We start from the raw sequence: 22,819 nt of genomic DNA on the forward strand, positions 1-22,819 counted from the left end.
ACGTCTTACACTCGCCATTTGTATGACACTTTGTGTTAGTGTGCGTGCATTGCACAAAATAGAAGTAAGTTATTCTAAACTCATAGTCATAGTCTATCTAGACGTACAAATGATCGAAGATGTGTACCATATTTGACACAAATTCAAATATTTTTATTCAAAATAGGATGTGACATCACTTATTGAAAGTAAAAATCTACCAACCATTCCAAAGAGAATGCGTCAGACCTGAGAAAAATGGGCAATCGCAACAAACTCGCTGGCTTTTTTTTCATCAAAAAATATGTTTTCAAAGTAATATAGTACAATTAAACTTATTATTTAATAGCCTGAGGGCGGTCGCGCCAATCCCAATATTTGGCATCATTAAGAAAGTCATTTATGTTATAATAACTTTTACCACACAAAAGTTTTTTGACAATTCTTCTCAATAACGAAATACTTTTGCTTTGAACATCCTCTTGTCAAAGACTTAATAACTCGACTTAGCCAAGTGGTAGGCATAACAAGTTTATGTTTGTTCCTTGTGTTGACTTTATGATTGTCACAGTTTCTAGCAAATTCCTCAATGTGCTTATGAGCATATAGAACATTATCAAGAATATATTGAGAAGCAATAGTCAAAATGTTTATTTCTTTAAATTTTTCTCTTAATAATTCTTTAGGACCTAGGTTATAAATAGCGCGAATAGCCCTCTTCTGCAGCACAAAGATGGTATAAATATCGGCTACACCAAACTCAAATATTATTGAAATACTTCAAAACGTTAAAGTATAGTGGTATTAAGAAGGGCGAGGTTGTTTGTAACCTTAATTCATAAGACCGAACACTCAAGAGCACTCCGCGAGACTTTACCGAGCATCTCGACCAATGTATCTACCTACATGTTAATCTTTAATGCGGTGCCGCATATTACATTCAAGTTGGCTATATTTTTATTTACTCGACGCTTTTATGTTTTAAGTGTGCTTTTAAAATATGAATAGCAGTCTAACAAGTATTTCAAAGTTGGATATGACTGAGTTATCGATAGTTACATAAAAATAATGTCGATTAACGGCCATTTTAAATATCTTGATCTCGAATTATTTAGATAAAATATATTAATTTAATCGGTCAGCACACATACCTCAATTTAGAAATACATTAAATGTAACACGCTTATCTGTTTACATTCATAGAAAATCATCTTTTTTATTGTGACAATAAGGGACGAGACGAGCAGGACGTTCAGCTGATGGTAATTGATACCTACCCTACCCATTACAATGCAATGCCGCTCAGGATTCTTGAAAAACCCTTAAATTCTGAGCACTACTATAATTGCGCTCGTCACCTTCATACATAAGATGTTATGTCTCATTTGCCCAGTAATTTCTCAATTCTCTAGCTACGGCGCCCTTCAGACCGAAGCACAATAATGCTTCCACATTATTGGCTTCACGGCAGAAAGAGGTGTCGTTGCTACTCCTTTACGATTGGTTAAGTTTTGGAGGAGATTGCCGAGAACGAAACCCAAATTTTTGAGATTTTTACACACGATTCTAAGTCGGAGCCGCACTTAGTCGTTACCACACTGATGATTATTTGCACGAGTTATCGCGACCTCAAATTCCTTATACCTTCTTAAATCTAAAAAAGATCTCAACTTATGTTTATCTGTTAAGGGTCTTTGATTTGCCAGCATATCAAAAATCAGTGCTTCGAGTCAGTTCAAATCCTGAGTCGGTGACCCATTTCCTGCACTGCACAGAAACACTCCAACATTAAATCAATTACTATTTAAATACGTTCTTTTTTTTTATTGAAGTAGGCGTCGGAAGTAGGCATTATACAAATGATTTTTTCAGTCTCGTGCCAGATTTTGGCGAGACAACACGTCCTGAGGATGCCTCGTGTAGAGGCGAAACACGTGTCGAATTGTTTAAAGACAAATATTGGCGGAATTAACACTAAAGAAGACTCAAATCATTTGTATACGTTCTTTTTGTTTTTTTCGTTTTGTTATGTACTTTTATCTTATAATATTACATGTATCACATAATATCATATTACACCAATCTATCTAAGAGCGTCCCCAACAGTGCCTACCTTAATAAGAACCTAAACTTACATATGCCACTAGTGTTAGGTAATATTTTAGTTCTATTATTCTACAACAAAATTTCTATTGAACATCCACCCACTAAGTTTTAGCTTACTTTTAAAACCACAAAATTAACATGTCGAGAGTAAATCACAACGTCAAACTCTTCGCGATATGGTTGCAATATCTAAATATTATCCCCCTTATTCATAATGGTCCGCTAACTTTAAACAGCCGCTTAGGAGAGTTTTTTCTCATTCTGACTTATGTCAATAGAAGAAGACACGAGTGAGAATAGCAATGCTTTAAGTTAGCAGATTATTATGAATTAGGGGGTATATTATTAAGATAGTTACTTGTATCTACATTGCCTACCTTGCTAGAGAAGCAATGCACGCCCCTGGTCCCCAAGCTGGTCTGCTAATAAGTAACACAAAACCTTACCCCAGTGCTGACCAGGGACAGCATGATCCTCTCGTTGAGCGCCAGTGTTTCACCCTGCTTCATCTTGATCCGCTTCTTGTCGAGACACTTCATCGCGTACATCTTGCCCGTGTCCGCTTTCCGACATCCGTACACCTGCCGACAAAACGACCACTCATTATGTGATACTAATAAAGGGAGGCTCCTTTGCACAGGATGCCGGCTAGATTATGGGTACCACAACGGCGCCTATTTCTGCCGTGAAACAGTAATGTGTAAGCATTACTGTGTTTCGGTGTGAAGGGCACACGGTTGGGACATGTTGTGTTTCCTTCGGTAACCTTTTCACTTAAAATTAAAAGCTGACAAACTTAATACTTAAGTAATAATTTATCAGTTTAAAAAGTGTTTTTCAGTTACAACGGCAATACAACGTTTGCGGGGTCAGCTAGTTATAATATATAATTTGAGCACTTTCGGGTCGAGGGCTCGAGACAACAGTGTTAGAAATGGTTGTTAACAAAGATAGCTGATTGAATTCTGTAAAATATGGGGATTAAAAAGTGATGACTAGACCATGCTTGTAAACGGGCGATGCTTCGCGTGATCGGTCGATATACTACCATTGAAAATTCTGCATTTGGTGGTAATAAAGAGTTAAAAGTTAAAAATTCTGCAACTGTTCGTGCTAAACGTCTCATATCTCTTAAAAAATATATCTACACAATATGCTGACTTATTGGATTTAATGTTTTATTAAATATTTTCACTTACAAAAGCAGTAGAAATGACTTAGGTACTATTTTTGTTGCCTAACTTTGAATCATAGATTAATATTTTGTAAAATGCTAAAGCTCAATATATTTAAATAGTGATAGAACCGAGTGGCAGTACTATTCTTGCCAAATTATTAACATGCATTAGAGCTCAACATTTCCGAAGTCACCAGTGGGAGGCTCCTTTGCACGTACGTACGTCGGCTAGATTATGGGTACCACAACGGCGCCTATCCCTGCCGTGAAGCAGTGTAATATGTAAGCAATATTGTGTTTCGGTCTGTAGGGCGCCGCGGCCGTAGCTAGTGAAAATACTTTGCAAATGAGACTTAACATCTTATTTGAGACATACGTGTTGTGACGAGCGCAAATGTAGTGCTGCTCATAATTTTTGGGGTTTCCGAGAATGCTGAACGGCACTGCATTGTAATGGGCAGGGTACATCAATTACCATCAGCTGAACGTCTACGAACTCGTCTAGTCCTTTACTGTCATAAAAATAAAAAATCTGTATAAATGGTAGAAGGTGACATAAATTTTTGGCTTAATGAATAAATGATTTATTACTTAATTATAATTTAACTTCAGTTGTATATATTCCTCAAATATATATCGACGCAATATCATACAGTCCTATATTTAGTTGATTATGCACGGTTGGTTTAAATTATATTACTACGGACTTATATAAATAGAATCGTTTAGAAATCGTCTTACCATGAGAAAACATCGCGCTAGGCATTACAGATAAAGATACTAAAAATAGTAAATCGAAGATTCCATTTGAAATCGCTCAAAATCCACGCGAAGGCCACACACATAGGATTAAGACAATAATATTTGTATAAGTTCGCTCACCTCACCAAAGCCGCCTCGTCCGATGATACGATGCACGCTGAAATCGTTCATCGTCAACTGAATGTTCAATTCTAGATTCTTCCATTGGCAAAACCTTGTGTATTTATCACTGAAAACAATCAATCTGGTTACTCACAGGATTCTTTTGTAAGTCAATACAGGGGCGTACATATGATATAGGCAATTAGGCAGTACCAACCTCGTTATAAACCTAAATAAATATAGCACTTAAAGCCTCGCCTAGTTTCGGAATACTGGGTCTCGAAATCTCGAGCGATTGCCAATTCCGTGGCCATCTGGAGGGCAAAGCCAAATTGGCTTCGAAGAAGCTGGGGGTCATTAATAGAGCACGGCAATACTTCAAGCCGGCCCACATTCTGCCACCGTATTCCACCTTCGCACGACACGCCACAAATTAGGATATCATCCCCACCATCTGGATGTGTGGCGGTCCTCCACAGTGCGGTTTTCAAGGAGCTTTCTTCCTCGTACTACTAAGCTGTGGAATGAGCTTCCTTGTGCGGTGTTTCCGGGACGATACGACATGGGTACCTCCAAAAAAAAGCGCGTATACCTTCCTTAAAGGCCGACAACGCTCTTGTGATTTCTCTGGTATTGCAAGAGAATGTGGGCGGCGGTGATCACTTAACATCAGGTGACCCGTACGCTCGTTTGTCCTCCTATTCCATGAAAAAAAAGCACTATTGTTAAAGTTAATTTACTACCTACGTTAGGCAGTCTACAGATTGCATGTACGAAGCAAGCAGCATTTCAAACAACTTATGTCGTGCTTTCGGAATAAAGCGCAACTTCGACTAGTTAGATCTACAGTGGCTACCTTGCTAGAAAACCAATGCACGCCCCTGAGTCAATATCTAATAGTAGTATATTAATTAGTAGTAATATTAATTATTAATCTTAGGAATCATCCATGACGTCACAAGATATGCTAACGAAGTGTGGTCATCAAAAGATTTGTGACGTTAGCTAATTAATGTTAAAATCTAAATTACTGACACTCGGAATTTATAGGTAAAAACCTTAGACAATTAAAACGTCTAGATAGTCTCTTGCTGTTAGACAACCGATGAACACAGGCCAGGAATATTAGTTTAGTGTGCGTGACAAGCTACGTCTTACACTCGGGATTTGTATGACACTAAGTGTAAATTGTTCTAATTAGTTCTAAACACAATTTATATCGACGTTTTCACAGCAGTCATAGTCTATCTAGACGTATAAATGATCTAAACCGAAAACATAAAACTTAACGGTTATTTATAGGATTTAAGTCGTCAACGACTACCCGCTCGATGCCCGATATACCTAGTATAGATTACGATACAAGTGCGCAAAGAAGGTTCTTCCCGCACAAGCGAAGCGAGTACAGGATGACCTACGAGCGCACGAGTATCGTATACTATTTTTCCTATTAAGTTGCGCAAAGTTCGGCCAATATAATTATTTTCAAACATTCCCGCACGCTCACCACATTCCCGCATGCTCTTGCCAACGTGTGGGAAAGTGGTACTTTGCGAACGCAAATGCATGCGCAAAATCGAACTTTGCGCACGATAAAAGGAAAAAAAATTGTATTGTATAAAAGACCGAGTACACGCTTCTGTGATATTTCTAAAGAAAACATTGGCAGTGTTGATCGCCTGTTATCAGGAGAACCGCATGCTATATGTTTTTCTATTTACATAAACTACGATATCTATAATGAGGGGCGGAACCATGTTGCATTCATGTCTGCATGAACGAACTCATATGCTGTTTATTGGTAAGTTATAAGTAATTAGTGGTCCACTCAATTTTCCTTATAATATTACTTTAACTGCATTTTTTAACGGTACACATACTTTAATATTTAATAAAAATACAAGGGATAAAATACAGAAGACCCAGAGTGCAATGGAAAGAAGCATCATGAATATAAAGCTGAAGGACAAGTAAATATCAGAAAACATTCGCAATAAAACGAAAGTAACAGATGCCCTTCAGCATATGATAAGATTGAATGGATGAAGACAGATGGACGGTGGACAAAGCTGGTCACTAATTGTCCTAAGTCCTAAAGAACGATAGGTTGATAAGATCTTAAAAATTGACTTAAACTCAGAAAGCAAAGTCAAGAACAACCTGGAAATTATTGGCGGAGGCCTATACCCCTTAAGACTCTGGTGGTCTTAGCTATGTGAAATTCATATAAATGTAAATTTTATGTTATGTTAGTTAGGGAAATAAAAGGGCTTTATCATTATTATTACTATCGAAAATTCACGAAAATTCGACGCTGATAACTGGGTCATCTTCTGTGCTTAAAATCATAGCTAACAACGAAAATTCGACACTGATAACTGGGTCATCTTCTGTGCTTAAAATCAAAGCTAACAAGGAAAATTCGACACTGATAACTGGGTCATCTTCTGTGCTTAAAATCATAGCTAACAATGAAAATTCGACACTGATAACTGGGTCATCTTCTGTGCTTAAAATCATAGCTAACAACGAAAATTCGACACTGATAACTGGGTCATCTTCTGTGCTTAAAATCATAGCTAACAACGAAAATTCGACACTGATAACTGGGTCATCTTCTGTGCTTAAAATCATAGCTAACAACGAAAATTCAACGCTGAAAAATGGGTCATCTTCTGTGCTTAAAATCATAGCTAACAACGAAAATTCGACACTGATAACTGGGTCATCTTCTGTGCTTAAAATCATAGCTAACAACGAAAATTCGACACTGATAACTGGGTCATCTTCTGTGCTTAAAATCATAGCTAACAACGAAAATTCAACGCTGAAAAATGGGTCATCTTCTGTGCTTAAAATCATAGCTAACAACGAAAATTCGACACTGATAACTGGGTGTCTTCTGTGCTTAAAACCATAGCAAACAACGAATCGGGTGACACCATTAATGCAAATAAAGTTGATCCAAGCGTTTATAGCTTAGGATTACGAAGACACGCACGCCGAGATGACAAATCTCTAGCTTATTATGTGATGTTAAAATTCGCTCATATTTCCAACAAAACGTGTTAGATGTCAACAGTCGCATGAATGAGCGACCAGTAACGAATCTAGTCAGAGTATGTTAAAGACACTGATGTTTTTTTTTTTCAATGAGATGAGATTCCTTATCAGTATGGGAGTTTTAGCAAAACTGAAGTTTATATAGGAAAATGAATTTTTGTATATCCATGTCCTATAAACATAAAATGTTTACAAAAATGCAGAGAGGGCCCTAGGTTTCTCCGGGGTCATTACAAGCTTTTTATATATTAGGCGATATAACGGTGTCCGTTGGATGTATTTTTGAAGATCAAAATCATTTCATTCAAACTATTACCTTGTTTTCTTATGTATATCATTTTCAATCATAATTTTCGTCATATAAGGACGGGACTACGGAGACCAGGAAGTAGTAGCGTGGATTGCACTGACTTGTAAATAATTAATAATGCTTCAAGGGTTGGTTTTAGGACTGAAAATTAGTTTCCTGCTTTAACAACACTATAGGTAATTATATAAAGGAACAGATATAAACTGATGATGCCTACTACTCGGCTAAGTCGAGTTAGTAAGTCTTTTGTGGGGCGATGTATATGCTTTTACAGAAGATCCCAGAAAATGTTTAAAACAAAAGAATTACGTTATTCAAAAGAATTGTTAAAAAACGTTTGTGTGGTAAAGGTTACTATAACATAAATGACTTTCTTAATGATACCACAGATTGGGAATGGAGCGACCGCCCTCAGGCTATTAAATAATAAGTTTAATTGTACAATGTTACTTTGTAAATGTTACTTTAATTTTAAAACATATTTTTGATGAAAAAAAAAGCCCGCCGAGTTTGTTGCGCCCATTCTTCTCAGACCTGAGGCATTCATTTGTGGAATGGGTGGTAGTTTTTTGACTTTCAATAAGTGATTTCACATGCTATTTTGAATAAAAATATTTGAATTTGAATAATAAAAATAAAATTTTACTATAACTAACTGACACAAAACGTCAAATAAATTTATAAAACAGTTAAACGGCACACATTGGTGAGTTAAATCTAGTTTAAACGGAGTTTAGGAGACTAGCGTTGCGTCGTTCAGAAACACACTTTTATAGATTATCAAAGCAATAACGCTATCGAATAAATAAACCGCCGCTAAACGTGCCACAGAAACCGGGCATGCGGGCAGCTATTTTTTAACAATAGTATGTACACTAGGCATAATCTTAATCTAATATATAAAACTCTCGTGTCCCGGTGTTTGTTACCAAACTCCTCCGAAAGGGCTTAACCGATTTGTACGAAATTTTCTGTGCATATCGGGTAGGTCTTTCTGTTTTTTCATACCCCTAAATGATAACGGTGACCCGACCCAGCCCTAAATATATTTTTTGACAATGTTTTATTTTTATTTTATTATGATTCAGTATTGAAAAATACATATTTACTACGTTAAATTTTGGCCCTTCTACGATCTACAACTATTTTTGTATCGCGATTTTTATATTATTCTGTTCTATCCAGAAATCCGCTAGGTAGGGTTGCAGGATGGCAATCGAATACAATAATTGAAGTACGATGTATTTGGTAGTATGAGAATCGGTTGCTATTTTTTATACTCCAAAAATTTTAACTATGGATTTTTTTTTAAATTACTTTTATATGGCAATACAAAGTTTTCTGGGTCGGATAGTGAACTCCTAAACTGATCAACGGATTTTAATGGAGATTATTTCATGGAGTGCAGTTTAGTTCAACTTGAGAGATAGGATAGTTTTTATTTCGATTTGGGACCCACATTTTTTTATTTCCAATATTTGTTTTGTATGGACGTATTTGCTATGAGAGAATTTATTGACGCACGGTTTGACATTTCTGCTGTAAAACAAATTTTATTATAACATCAGGCAGCATATTTTACGAAATAATTCTTGATGTTATGAAATATTATTGACAAATTCATAAAAAAAAAACAGTATTTTATTAGACCGTTTCTTAGACATTGAAACATTTCTTTATTTTTCTAAATTAAAATAATCTTTCTACATAAACGTAGCCTAAGTTACTCCTTATTACATCAGCTACCTGCCAACAATAGTCCCGTCAAAATCGGTCCAGCCATTTCAGAGATTAGCCGGAAAAAACAGACGTCTGTCTGTTTTGTCCGTCAAAAAACAGACGTCTGTCTGACAGACAAAGAATGTAAAAAAAAATATTATTTTGGTTTATGTACCGTATATATATTCATATATACATGTAGCAAAATATGGTTATTTCAACATTACAAACAGACACTCCATCTTTATTTATATGTATAGATAGGTGTATAGAACAATGTCTGTCGGGTCAGCTAGTGGTATATAAAAGGGAAACGAAGACACTCATTCAATTGAGAGAGGGAATACATGTACTAAGGGTATGATCCGATATGCACTGCAACCACAGTACAGTGTGACGTCAATTTAGTATACTGTGAAGCCGTTCCTTTATAGCTAGTTCTACTGGTTACTATTTAAAACGAAACGCAATCCCGCATACTGACAGCCGCATTTATTAATGCAGCATTCAAATGAGTGTATTAAAGTTTTATAGTTCATTAAATAAACTTTTGTTGGAGTACTGTCAAATTAAAAATATTTTAATTAATATTTTCGGCACTCGAGTGGTTTTGACTGATCACGTGATCATAGTACTGCGAGTACCTTACCTCGAAAACGCCAGTGGTAACAGTAGAATATGGCGGCGATTTATGACGTCATATATTTCCCTAGGGTACTGCGGCAGTATATTGTAGGCAGTCCATACCGGAACGAATTTTTCTAGTGATAGCACTGTGCAGTGCTCGCAGTGCATATCGGAACATACCCTTTATGTCGTATTTTAGACGTTTGACTTAAAAGAATGTCTCAAGTATCGGTTCTATAGACCGTTAAATGTGGACAATGACAACCTGCTTACGAGGATTATGTACTGAGCACTGGAGTACGAGTCTTGGAGGTGGTACTTAATTTTATACTATGTATGGTACTTATTTTGATATGTCATTGACAGTTCATACTTGTTTAGCTGTCTCTGCTGCCCGTATTGTATGTAAATCTTATATTTTTAAACGAGCGATACTTGTATATATTATTCTGAATCTCGGAAACGGTTTCATTTTAAAAAAATGTAGTTAATCCATGTTTTAATGAGAAACAGATACAATAGAATACAATTAGAATACAAAGGTAAATTTCGCCACTATATACAAGACTATTATAGCTCAGATGGGACATTTGGTGATCCGGGAAGCAGAAGACCCCGGTTCGAATCCGGATGTCCTATTAGATTTTTTTTCGTTCAAGATTTGTACATTCTTAAAAATCCGAGCAAAGCTCGATCGACCGGATATTAGTAAATAATATAATTTAGAAACATATTTTTAACTTGTAATACTTTTTTTATTGTAATATTTGGGAAATAAAATTATTATTATTATTATAGTGGACTATATTGTTACATAAAGAATTATAACGTTAACCGAGGGTAACCTAAAAATTTATTGTAATACAAATTATAAGTAATCAAATTAAAACTATTAAAAGGCATTTATTTTCTTAAAATTAGTTCCTTTAGAATTCTTTTTGATGTCATTTCTAATACTGCTACCGCTTCGGGCACAAATGGCGCTCGGAGAGAGAAGATTCTCCCAGCATTCTTATTTGCGCTTTTTTTAATAAAATATACAATATTGCACTATCAATGTTTGTCGAATTATTTCCTCTACATATGCCTTATAAACCTTGTTAATAGAAGTAGCTTTTCTAATCTTTTGTCCTTAATCTCTGCCAAATCAATACACCAAGAGTAACGTTTAGAGTTATGACATTATTTACTTTATGATTAAATAATCCGAATATGCACAATCACAAAAAGGTGCCACCCGTTGCCGATACTAAGCGTATATTTGTAATTGTAATAAGTCAATCCTCACCTTTCTAGGAAGTTTTTGAACGGCTCCCCTCGTAAGTGTTGAAATATTTCTTCAATGTACGGCTTGAAAGAGAAATGCTCAATGTAAAAAATACATTTGAAAATTTAATCAATTAGGCGTTACTTTGCGGAAATCCATAATTATACAAATGATTTAAGTTTTCTTTACTGTTCATTCCGCCAATATTTGTTTTTAAAACAATTCGACACGTGTTTCGCCTCTACACGAGGCATCCTCAGGACGTGTTGTATCGCCAAAATCTGGCACGAGACGAGACGATTTGTGGAAACACGAACTTAAATCATTTGTATATAAGACGTGTACAATGAATTTGTTTAATCCATTAAGCATTGCAGATTATTATAACAATAATAATAATATTGACACACTTTTACACATATTATCTTGCCCCAAATTAGGAATAGCCTGTGCTATGGGTTGTATGACATTGATATATTTAATACGATATACTTAAACAAACATAAATATACATATAAACATCCATGACTCGGAAACAAACATCCATATTTATCATATAAATGTTTGCACCTACCGGGATTAGAACCCGGGACCTTCGATTGAACAAAATGCTGTTTTAAAAATAGCCGGCAATGGGTTCGAACCGTGTCTCTCACCACGGAGCCGCCGGTTCGATGCTCCCTCGACACTTTATAAGGTCGGCAACGCTCTTGTTATTCTTCTGGTGTTAGAAGAGAGAAAGAGACGCGTTGATCACATACTATCAGCTGACCCGTATGTAGTACGTTTGTCCTCCTCTCCAATTAAAACTAAACTATCATTTGTTGTAAAGTTTAAAGGAAGCATTGTGACTACAGTTAAACGTATATTTTTAACAGTTGAAATTTACTCCATCTCGAAAAAATTAAATAATCATAAAAATACACTAGCCAAGTACATCAAAAACAACAGACAAATACAAACACTTTACTATTAAATAATTAACTTATAAAATTATAGTATTTTGTTTAATTAATGCGAGTGTTACACATTTAAATAAAACACTTGGAAAGGATTAAAACGCGTGTAATTGTAACATTGTTTTTACATTAGATTTTGCGTAAAAGTTACATTTTTATTGTAGTTAACCCGACGTTGCAACACCTTTCCAGATCTCGTTTTCAGAGAGACTGCAGATGAAATGAGTCAAGATAGTATTTTGTTATAGTTGTCATTATGAAGTTTAGCGCCATTTATTGCCTCGGAGGTGGTATTTGCTGTAGACAGATGAAAACTTCATAATGACAACTATGACAAATACTTACTTTGACTCATTTCATCTGCAGTCCCTCTAAAAACGAGATGTGGAAAGGTCTTGCAACGTCGGGTTAACTACAATAAAAATGTTACTTTTACGCAAAAATCTAATATAAAAACACAGTTACAACTACACGCGTTTTAATCCTTTAAAAAGTGTTTTATTTAAATTACTTATAAAATTATGATAACGTATAATAGATTATTTGAAATTTCATTAGAAGTCTCCTCTACAACATTGTTTGCCTGTAACATTGTACTTACAAATACTTCATGTTATATTCTAATACAAATATTCTCGTATTCGTCGCACACAAAACGCGCAAGTTATAACACAGCTGTGGTCGCTTACCTCGAACAGATTCGGCGGCACCTCGTGTTTCATTAGATATTTCTGTACGTGCGCCACACACTCTTTGGAATAATCCTGTATTAAAATAAATATTTATAATATCTGATATCAACAAGCGGTAGGTAGGTACACGTTAACAATTATAATTATTTTTTATCAACGACCATATGAATCCAACCATGCTTCACTGTGCTACACAGTATAATCACACACACCAGTGGGAGGCTCCTTTGCACAGGGCGCCGTAGCTAGTGAAATTACTGGGCAAATGAGACTTAACATCTTACGTCTCAAGGTGACGAGCGCAATTGTAGTCCCGCTCAGAATTTTTGGGTTTATTAAGAATCCTGAGCGGCACTGCACTATAATGGGCAGGGCATATCAATTACCGTCAGCTGAACGTCCTGCTCGTCTCGTCTCTAATTTCATAAATAAAAAAACACACGTCAGACTATTATTGATTCATGATATACCTGATTATGTTAAACTTCCTTTTTTTATTTAACGGTAAAAATTCTCCCTATTATACAGAGGATAAAAAAAAAATCTGAACTGAAAACCTTTTTTTTATTTTTCCAACTATCGTTGATCTCCGCAGGCTAGCCCGAGACCGCGTGGTGCGCAAATATTCCAACTACCTTTTCGCATAGATTCGCTCATTTCGCTAACATCAAATTTATAAAGGCACACGTAGACTTGTGTGACTCTTCAATACCTTTTTATTACCTATCGTCTGATGATTCATGGAATCGCGCGAACGAGTATCTGACATTGCTATAGTATTGAAAGATCTTGTGTCAATAAGCTAAAGAAAGATAGTAGTTTTGAAGTTATCAATTTAAATGTTGACAAGGCGCGTCGGCGTGAATGCAGTGTAGTGACGTCACCGTGGTAGACGACCATGCTCCGCAGCGCTTAGCTAAACCGCTGAATATTTCGGAATCAATACGTCAATACATAATTTTTTTAATAGATCATCCTGTTTGTTAGGTTACAATAAAAAAAATATCATATTCTACAGTCACGGCACGGACTAGTAGGAAAAATAAGGACTCCGTGTCACCTTACATAACAGTGTAGCACCAAAACAAGCCGATTAACGTGTAAATACATAGCCCCCCACGCACACACTTACACTACTACAGGCCGATAGGCGGCCATTATGAGAATTGTCATCGTCTGTGACAAATCAGTTTGCGTTTCAATAAAATATTTTTAAAATGCCGTCGTGCGTTGTAAAAAAGAGTAAAAAGAGAAAAATTGTGTGAGAAAAACACACTAGCATAACGGTGCTTCACTTGCTAATATCACGGTGCGGAGTCCTGCTTTTTTTACTCGTCCGCGACTCAGGGTAACATTATGTATAATATATGTTAGATAATATATGTTTTTAAACTTTTATCATCGCGGAACTTTAAGATTGTTATTATTATGACGGATACTCACGATATATATTTTCCGTTTTTTGTTTTTGTGAGTTCCGCCGCGACCACGATTCATGCAATTGGATCGAAATATCTGCACCAAATTAATCTATACATACATATAAATAAAATTGGAGTGTCTGTTTGTAATATTGAAATTACTGTTTTTACCTACACGTACGTATACACCAACATAACATTTTTTTTTAATTTTGCCTGTCTGTCTGTTTGTTCCGGCTAATCTCTGAAATGGCTGGATCGACTTTGACGGGACTTTTATTGGCAGGTAGCTGATGTAATAAAGAAATTAGGCGTTTATTTAAAAAAAAAATAAAGTAATATTGCAATTTCCAAGAAACGCTCTAACTCTAAAAATAATTTATTTGGCAAAACAACGATTGCCCGGTCAGATAGTAAAATATATATATCGTGTGTACCCGCCATAATAATTACAAAATAATGTGACATAACTTTAATTAAAACTTATCAGTGTATCTTTTTCCGTGTTAGTAGTATTAGGTTACGTCTAAGTCTCCTTTGAAACGAGCGCACAAAGTAATCGGTTGTAAATTTCATTCGACGCGACCTAGTTCCGCTTTAAGATACCGTAAAAAGTGTGAAGTTCCTCGGTGAGTAAATTTTAAGGAGTTAAACGAATTTTCGAATCGAATGGAAACTGTTCCCTTTTAATACCGTATCTTTATCTTAATGTAGTAGGTGATATTGATCTAATTCAGATTATTGTTTATGATAAAAACAAGACTATAATATAAACCTAATGGTTTATAATGCCCTGCCAAATTTCAATGCATTGCCGCTTATGTTTCATGAAAACACACAAATCTGGGCACCACCGCAATCACTCGTCACGTGGAGACATATTTTTTACAACAATAAGGGACGAGACGAACAGGACATTCAACTGATGGTAATTTATACGTCCTGTCCATTACAATGCAGTGCCGCTCGAGATTCTAGACATACCCAAAAACTACTTCCAAGAAAAACGTTTTCTGAGTAATCCTTACAAATTAGTGAAATAAATGATTTTCATATAGAATCTCCATTACACGCGTGAGGTTTCTATTGCAATGTATTCTTTACTTTTATCTACACCCATGCTTTAAATCCTCTATTAAAGATTCGGAACCAGTTAGCTTGTTACCAACATTAAAACACCCGATGTCGTAATAACCATTACATCATCCAAACGAGTGTTGTAATGTTGTACTGAATTTCATAACAACACTCCTTGGTTTTTTTTTCGATCCCTTCATGCGCAAAGAGTTTCAACAAACAGCCACATTCTTATTGCTCGATGCGTGGTATCTGTATGAATTTAAAAAAAAGAACATTTTCGTTTACACACGTTCCACACTACCAGAAAGAACGTGGCGCGCCGTAAAAAAAAACTAGGTTATTCAAAACCCCGCCATTTTTCTTGAAAAAATGAGCGATTCAAGTTTTGACAGCACACCGCCGGATATTTTAAACGCTGCAAAAGAACATAATATTCAAGTGAATTTTAATAATTGCACTATACAAAATGTAATTTTTTTACTAAACTACATAATTCTTTCATTAATACTTAGTTTATTTGTATATAATCAGTAATGGATGATATTAGGTTACTACTAGGACTGGCTGTTTTAATGTTAGCTAACTGTTTCAGAATCTATTAGAGGATTTATGTTCTGGGTGTAGATAAAGTCTTGCATGCAACTGTTGATAATTTGGTATTAAAACACTCATGTGATACTATTATCAACATTCGTGTTTTAATACCCCTTATTACACGAAAGTTGCATAAATAACTATTACAATTTATGATTACGTTATGAACGGCCAAATGTCAGGTAAAATTTATCCAAAAAAGCAGATATCTGGAGGGTATAGAGTGTAATTGTTTCTTGAAACTTGTATTTTCTGCTTCGATAGAAACCTAGATACAATGCACAAGGTATGTATCGTAAATAAGGTTATTTATATTACTAAAATTATTTAAGAAAGATGCGTTAAAACGCCATCATCACTTACGAGAGATTGAATGAAAAATATGACTGTTTGTAGCCCAGTGATTTCATTAGAAATAGCGGCTTTCAAATTAAAACTACATCAAGGCGCCAAAAAAGAACAGATTTAGTAATTTAACCATAAGATGATGATCAAACCAGGAACCACCAAGGACTTCTCTGTGGACCTCTATGAAAGAGAAACAATGTCAAAATACATAGTGATCTGTATTACAGGGTCAATATACTTCAGACACCATCTCCTCACAAAAAACGAGCAGTTCTAACTTTAAAATCTTTTGTGAGGAGAAAATAAATAGAAATAGATATTTTATAGTCTTGTTTTATATCTCAGAGGGATTAAGTAGAGTTTTCGATGATAGCCTCCAGCCGGCTTGATATTTTCCGACATTTTCAATAATCGTCATTTTTTCAATAATTTACACGAAACTTTAGCATTTTATACACTTAAACCCTCCCCATGAATCACTCTGTCTTTGAGTTTATCGCAAACAGACAGACAGACGCGACTTTGTTTTATATATATGTAGAGATATGTTTTGCATGAATTAACGAAAGTTCAATGCTTTCTTTAACGTGCCTAAAGTTTTCACTTTAAAGAAAACGATGAATTTAATTCAATGGGTGGCCAGATTAAGTCGCGGGCCACGGTAGTCTTAAGTTACGCTTAAATACAATCCGCCAATCAAAAGCAATCATTCCGCACACAAAGTTCGCTAATCAACCAATCGAATACACGAACCCCACTCACTAACTGTCAGATAAGAGATAGCACAAGCGATGATCGCTGAAATATATTTAAAACCCTAATGGATATAGATGGACCAATAGAGTTGAAGATGGCGAGAGGCAATCTCCTGGCACCACGCCAATAATGTGTACTTAAAGAAACTCATTATACAATCCGAAACGATTCTAATGGCAATTGTGTCTTCCATTTAATGAAGCTCGCACATGTCAATTTGTTTGTTATCAAACGTGTTATGGCCTAATAAAATTGACTTTAATCATTTATATCAATTTGATACTTATTTTATTGTATTATTGCCTTCCTCCAAAGCGTCTAGGATTCACTTGTAGGCCTTCGGTCTGTTATATCAATAACCCGCCTATCGATTGAGACTTATGGCAAACAAAAAACCTATGTCTCTTCTGAAAGCTCTCTACGGTAGAGCGTATCAATTACCCTCAGCTGAAAGTCCTGCTCGTCTCGTCCCTTACTTTGATAATTTAAAAGAAAAAGCTATTCATCTCAGGGGCGTGCATATCATATAGGCAATTAGGCAGTGCCCCCCTCGTTGTGAACTTAAATAAATATAGCATTAGTGTTAATGTTAAATTAATACCTTCGATAGGAAGTCTACAGATTGCATATACGAAGCAAGCAGCGTTTCATACAACTTATATCATACTGTCGGACTAAAGCGCTCATACTTCTAGTTGAATCTACAGTGCCTACCTTGCTAGAAAACCATTGCACGCCCCTGATTTATCTACAATAATTAGTTGATATCACCTCTGAGGCAAGTGCGCCAGTCATGAGCATGTCGGTGACGCGAACCCATTAGTGCGTTGGGCACTTTTTGGGGGGAGGGAAATATATTTTTTTTTCATAAAGACACCATATAAGTCAGTAGTTAGTGACCCTGCCAACTGAGCTAGAGGTTTCGAGATCGAATCGCGGTAGGAAACAGTTTAATGATGAATATGAATGATTACATAGTTATAATAATAATAATAATATTGACACACTTTTTACACAAATTATCTTGCCCCAAGTTAAGCATATAGCCTGTGTTATGGGTTACAAGTCAATGATATAGTTAATACAATATACTTACTTAAACAAACATAAATTTATATAAACATATATAAATACAGTTAAACATCCATGACTCGGAAACAGACATCCATATTCATTATATAAATGCTTGCACCTACCGGGATTCGAACCCGGGACCTCTAGCTTAGTAGGTAGGATCGTTAACCACTCGGCTATACAGGTCGTCAGTTATGGATATTCATATACAGTTATTTGTATATGTATATCGTATTGAACATATCTTTGTCTTGTACCGGCTATGCCTAGTTTGGGGAAATATAATGTGGGTGTAAAAGAAATTTCGATATCAGTACATTATACATAATTTTGATTTCAAATCCTACTGGGGTTCAAATGTCAAAGCATCATGCTCGCCAGAATTATTAAGTACACACAGTACTCGGCTAAATGTTTAATGTTGAAACGATCTAGAAATGGCTACCTACAGGTCACCACAACCCTTTGTGGCATACTACACAGAAATATACACAGGCAAATCGATAGACTGCTTTCAATAGTTTACAACTTAGAAAATATTGTCGAGCAAATAGATCTAGGAGATTGCTTTTAAAGCATATGCTGACTCCATTGCACATTACACATTACCAGTGGGAGGCTCCTTTGCACAGGAAGCCGGCTAGATTATGGGTACCTACCACAACGGCGCTTATTTCTGCCGTGAAGCAGTAATGTGTAAGTATTACTGTGTTTCGGTCTGAAGGGCGCCGTAGCTAGTGAAATTACTGGGCAAATGAGACTTAACATCTAATGTCTCAAGGTGACGAGCGCAATTGTAGTGCCGCTCAGAATTTTTGGGTTTTTTTAAGAATCCTGACCGACACTGCATTGTAATGGGCATGGCGTATCAATTACCATCAGCTGAACGTCCTGCTCGTCTTGTCCCTTATTATCATAAAAAAAAAATTAACAAGATTGAACAGCATATACTTAGGACAGCTCACTTCAGATTCCATACACTTTACATTTTAGGGATAGTATTATTTCTATAAAAACTACATTATCATAAAAAAATAACTGCGAAAGTATACATAATCATTGTATTTAAATGGCCGTCGTATGTGATTAATTTTATTTTTAATTTAGTAAAACATGAGTGTATGTGTGAGTGTTTGTGCCTGTGTGTGTGTGTGTGTGTATCGCAATCACACCATTTTATCTCAACTCCTACTATCTTCTTATATAGCCCGGCTTTGGTCTGTTTTACTTTATTTTTTGTAGTAAAGATTAAGTCACAACAACTGTTTGACGTTTACCATAAAATAAGCAAGAAATACTAATAATTTATATTGTTTTATAGCTTGTATTTTAAGCTAATGAGATATTGTTTAATGCCCAATATAGTATATAATATATTTTAGACAGGTTTAGTACTTATTGAGCTTTTCAAGCATGCCAAATAACAAAATCCAATAAATAATCTAAGATTCGAGACAAGCATTAAATTATAGAAGCTTGGAGGTCCTATAAGTGATTTTTTGATCAATACACGCCCTTTCAATTATTATTATTTACAAACGACAATATCAATTCAATTCCGGCTCTGTCTTTACTTTTAACATTGCCAGTAAGAGCGCAAACAATGAATGAATTATTATTCGTTCAATGTATTCGTAACACAATGTATCTGATTTAAAAAAAATAATCAATGTTTGATCGTATCATTCGCTGCAACACCATTTATCAGACTGCGATAAACTATGTTTGCGCCGCAAATGTCTATTCAATTTGTTGTACACTCAGCGGCACAATTAACCGCCCACCCTTTTAAAGTGGCAAATTTTGATGTTATCGCAGTTGTAAGTTATTGGGCATAAATAAGTCAAGTGTGAAAGAAATGTAGTGACGAAAAAATTACAAACTACCCACTTAACTTTGTATTTTTTACGCATAAGTTGTGAATAGGATAAATATCGAACTTCGTCTCATTATCGTTATCGTTGCCATACTGCTTACATTGCTTCAGTGGCATTAAAAGTAAACAATTTGAGTTTGTTTTGGTTTCGTAACTTAAAGCTAGTGTTTGGACATCACAAACATGCCATTTGATGCTAATTCAGTGGCGAGGGCCGTCGCTCGTATCGACGAAGGGTTAAGTCAGCGTTACGTGGTGCGGAAGCTTGGTGTCGCACGTACCACCTTAAGGGACGCATTGAAACGGTTTCGGGAAACTGGCTCTTATGAGCGAAGACCAGGACAGGGCCGAAAAAGATGCACCTCCGCTCGTGACGACCGATTTCTTGTGACCAATGTTATAAGAAATCGGTTCACTACAGCTGTTGAGGCATGAAACCAACTTCGTGAGGTTCGCAATGTTCAAGTGAGTGAAAGAACAGTGAGAAGAAGACTAGGAGAGAATGCCTTTGGAGCTTTTCGACCATCTCGAGTGCCACAATTGCTCGTAGGCCACCGGAGAGAAAGACTTCGTTTTTCACGAGAGCACGCCGAATGGAATATGGAACAATGGAAGAATGTTATGTTTACTGACGAGACAAGAATATGCTTTTACACGGTCCTGACGGTCGCCAGCGTGTATACAGACGCAAGAATGAAAGGTTTGCACCATGTACTGTTGTGGAAACAGTAGGTTACCAAGGTGGCTCTATCATGATATGGGGCGGCATTACTTAAGAACGCACTTAAGAAGAGGTGGAATAAATGCTCAGAGGTATGTAACAGAAGTGTTGGAACCTCATTTAATGCCATTTGCTCCATTTATTGGCGAAGATTTTTTATTAATGCAGGACAACGCTCGCCCACACGTTGCTAGAGTTGTTACCGCGTACCTGGATACCGTCGGCATTCGAAAATTAACATGGCCATCCCGGAGCCCAGATTTAAATCCTATTGAACACATATGGGACAATTTAAAAAGACGTGTTCGAAGCCGCATACCAGCTCCAACCACCATAGATGAATTAAAGCAATCCGTGATTGAGGAGTGGCAGAACATTCCACAACAACAGATCAAAGATGTCATCGACAGCATGCCAAACCGTTTGATGGAAGTCATGAGGGCTAGAGGTGGAAATACGCACTATTAGAATTCATTTATTCAGCAGATTTTTTATTTTTAAGCCATTTCATCACATTTGTTAATTTAAGGTCAAAGTGTTTTTCAGACTTTTTATAAATAAACGTAATAATTAAAAACAATATTATCTTTCATTTTACTTCAATATACCTACGTTATAAAATAACATTCACAAGTAAGGCCACAATTTTTTTTTAACCAAAATCGTAAAAAATCAATTGTGTAGTAAAAGTTAATTGTGCCGCTGAGTGTAGTTTTTTGTTATGGCAAACTATAGTGCAGATAGATTCCTGTAGATAATAGGGAGATAGACAACAGACGCATAAGTATCTCAAGGTGACGAGCGCAATTGTAGTGCCGCTCAGAACTTTTGGGTTCTTCAAGAAACCTGAGCGGCACTGCATTTTAATGGCCCTTATTGTCATAATAAAAAGTTTCACAAACTTTACTTAAAATAAAGTGATGGGTGGCTTGTTGGCCTCCCCAGGCCTAGGCGTAGTAAAAAATTGCAGTGAATATTTTTACATAAATTATTTTTCTCCGTTGGCCATTATAAAAAATCTACTACTCAGATATATATACATATATATATATATAAATGTAATGTTCGTTTATTCAATATCGCAAATCTCTTATAGTTCTAAATAAATAATTTTGTAATTTTTACGCACGTTTTTATTAATCTATACACACACAAGCGACAGTGGAAGCATGGTCAAGTTTGTGTGGTTTTACACTTCATTTCATTTAAAATTACATTCTTTCAACTTAACAAAATAAAAGGCCAAGTTCAGAAAACAATATATTTTCAACATCTCTAACGTTGCCCCCTTACATTAGGGATTGGTGCTCCAACTAGATACCGCCGGCGTAGTCGCAAAGTGCGGCATCTAATACTACGCCCAAGAAGGTGTACTCGATCCAGCCTCGAACAATGTGTGACGTTGACGTGCAACATGTTCAGTTAAACTTTGCTAATAATTGAAACTAAAATGCCGGGTTGCGTAGTAAAACTTTGTAGAAATAATACTGAAAAAGACGCTGGGATCGCTTATCATCAGGAGGTATTTTGTATTTTATTAATTTCAATATAAAACAACAAGAAGCGTATGTTACAAAATTTGAAAGATGCCATTGAGTGTCAAGATACTACGCACACAAGCATCTAATAGTTGCCGTAATAAAAAAGCTATTGTACTTAGATAGTGCGGCACCAATCTTTAATCTAAGGCTGCCCCAGAATAATAAAACAAAATCGTCCTATATTAAATTAACAAAACATTTAAAAATAGAATACTCACATGGGAATGAGCTAAAAGTTCTTTCATAATGAAATTATCGTAGATGTCTCTCGCGATCCGCCGCCTCTCCTCGACACATTCTTGTTTTTCATATAATTTAATCTGTCAAACAGAACAGTATTGTTAGTTAGAGTCATACACTTACTGACTACACGGCCACACCATCTGTGGACTTAGCCGGACTATCTAGAAGTATGAATTATCTATGATTAAATATATAATATTTTTATAGAGTCAAGAAACGATAGCTCAAATCGTTTAGGGCAATTCAAACCCAAGCTAGTCTATCAAATAAATAATCCATTAAATTGTAATAAGATTTTTCTTAAAAATTCTCGTTTATATATATATAGGCTTTGAACTTTTTGAGAGCAAAGTGCGGTAGGAAAAGGTGAATGACCGGAACTATAAATTCTCAGAGATCGCA

General features: G+C 35.8%; 1 protein-coding gene across 2 annotated transcripts in view; it reads right to left on the reverse strand.

Annotated features, from left to right (window-relative positions):
• The window catches only part of LOC126977889 (G protein-coupled receptor kinase 1), an 87,991-nt gene that overhangs the window by 43,955 nt on the left and 21,217 nt on the right, over positions 1-22,819 (reverse strand). For both annotated transcript variants that reach the window (XM_050826519.1, XM_050826518.1), the window contains exons 4-8: positions 22,393-22,494; positions 12,761-12,835; positions 11,134-11,195; positions 4,145-4,253; positions 2,532-2,666 (exon numbers count right to left, since the gene is read on the reverse strand). In XM_050826519.1, the coding sequence (XP_050682476.1) occupies positions 2,532-2,666; positions 4,145-4,253; positions 11,134-11,195; positions 12,761-12,835; positions 22,393-22,494 (483 nt within the window). The remainder of the gene's footprint in view (positions 1-2,531; positions 2,667-4,144; positions 4,254-11,133; positions 11,196-12,760; positions 12,836-22,392; positions 22,495-22,819) is intronic.

This window comes from Leptidea sinapis, chromosome 46, assembly GCF_905404315.1.
Source record: "Leptidea sinapis chromosome 46, ilLepSina1.1, whole genome shotgun sequence".
Classification (NCBI taxonomy): domain Eukaryota; kingdom Metazoa; phylum Arthropoda; class Insecta; order Lepidoptera; family Pieridae; genus Leptidea; species Leptidea sinapis.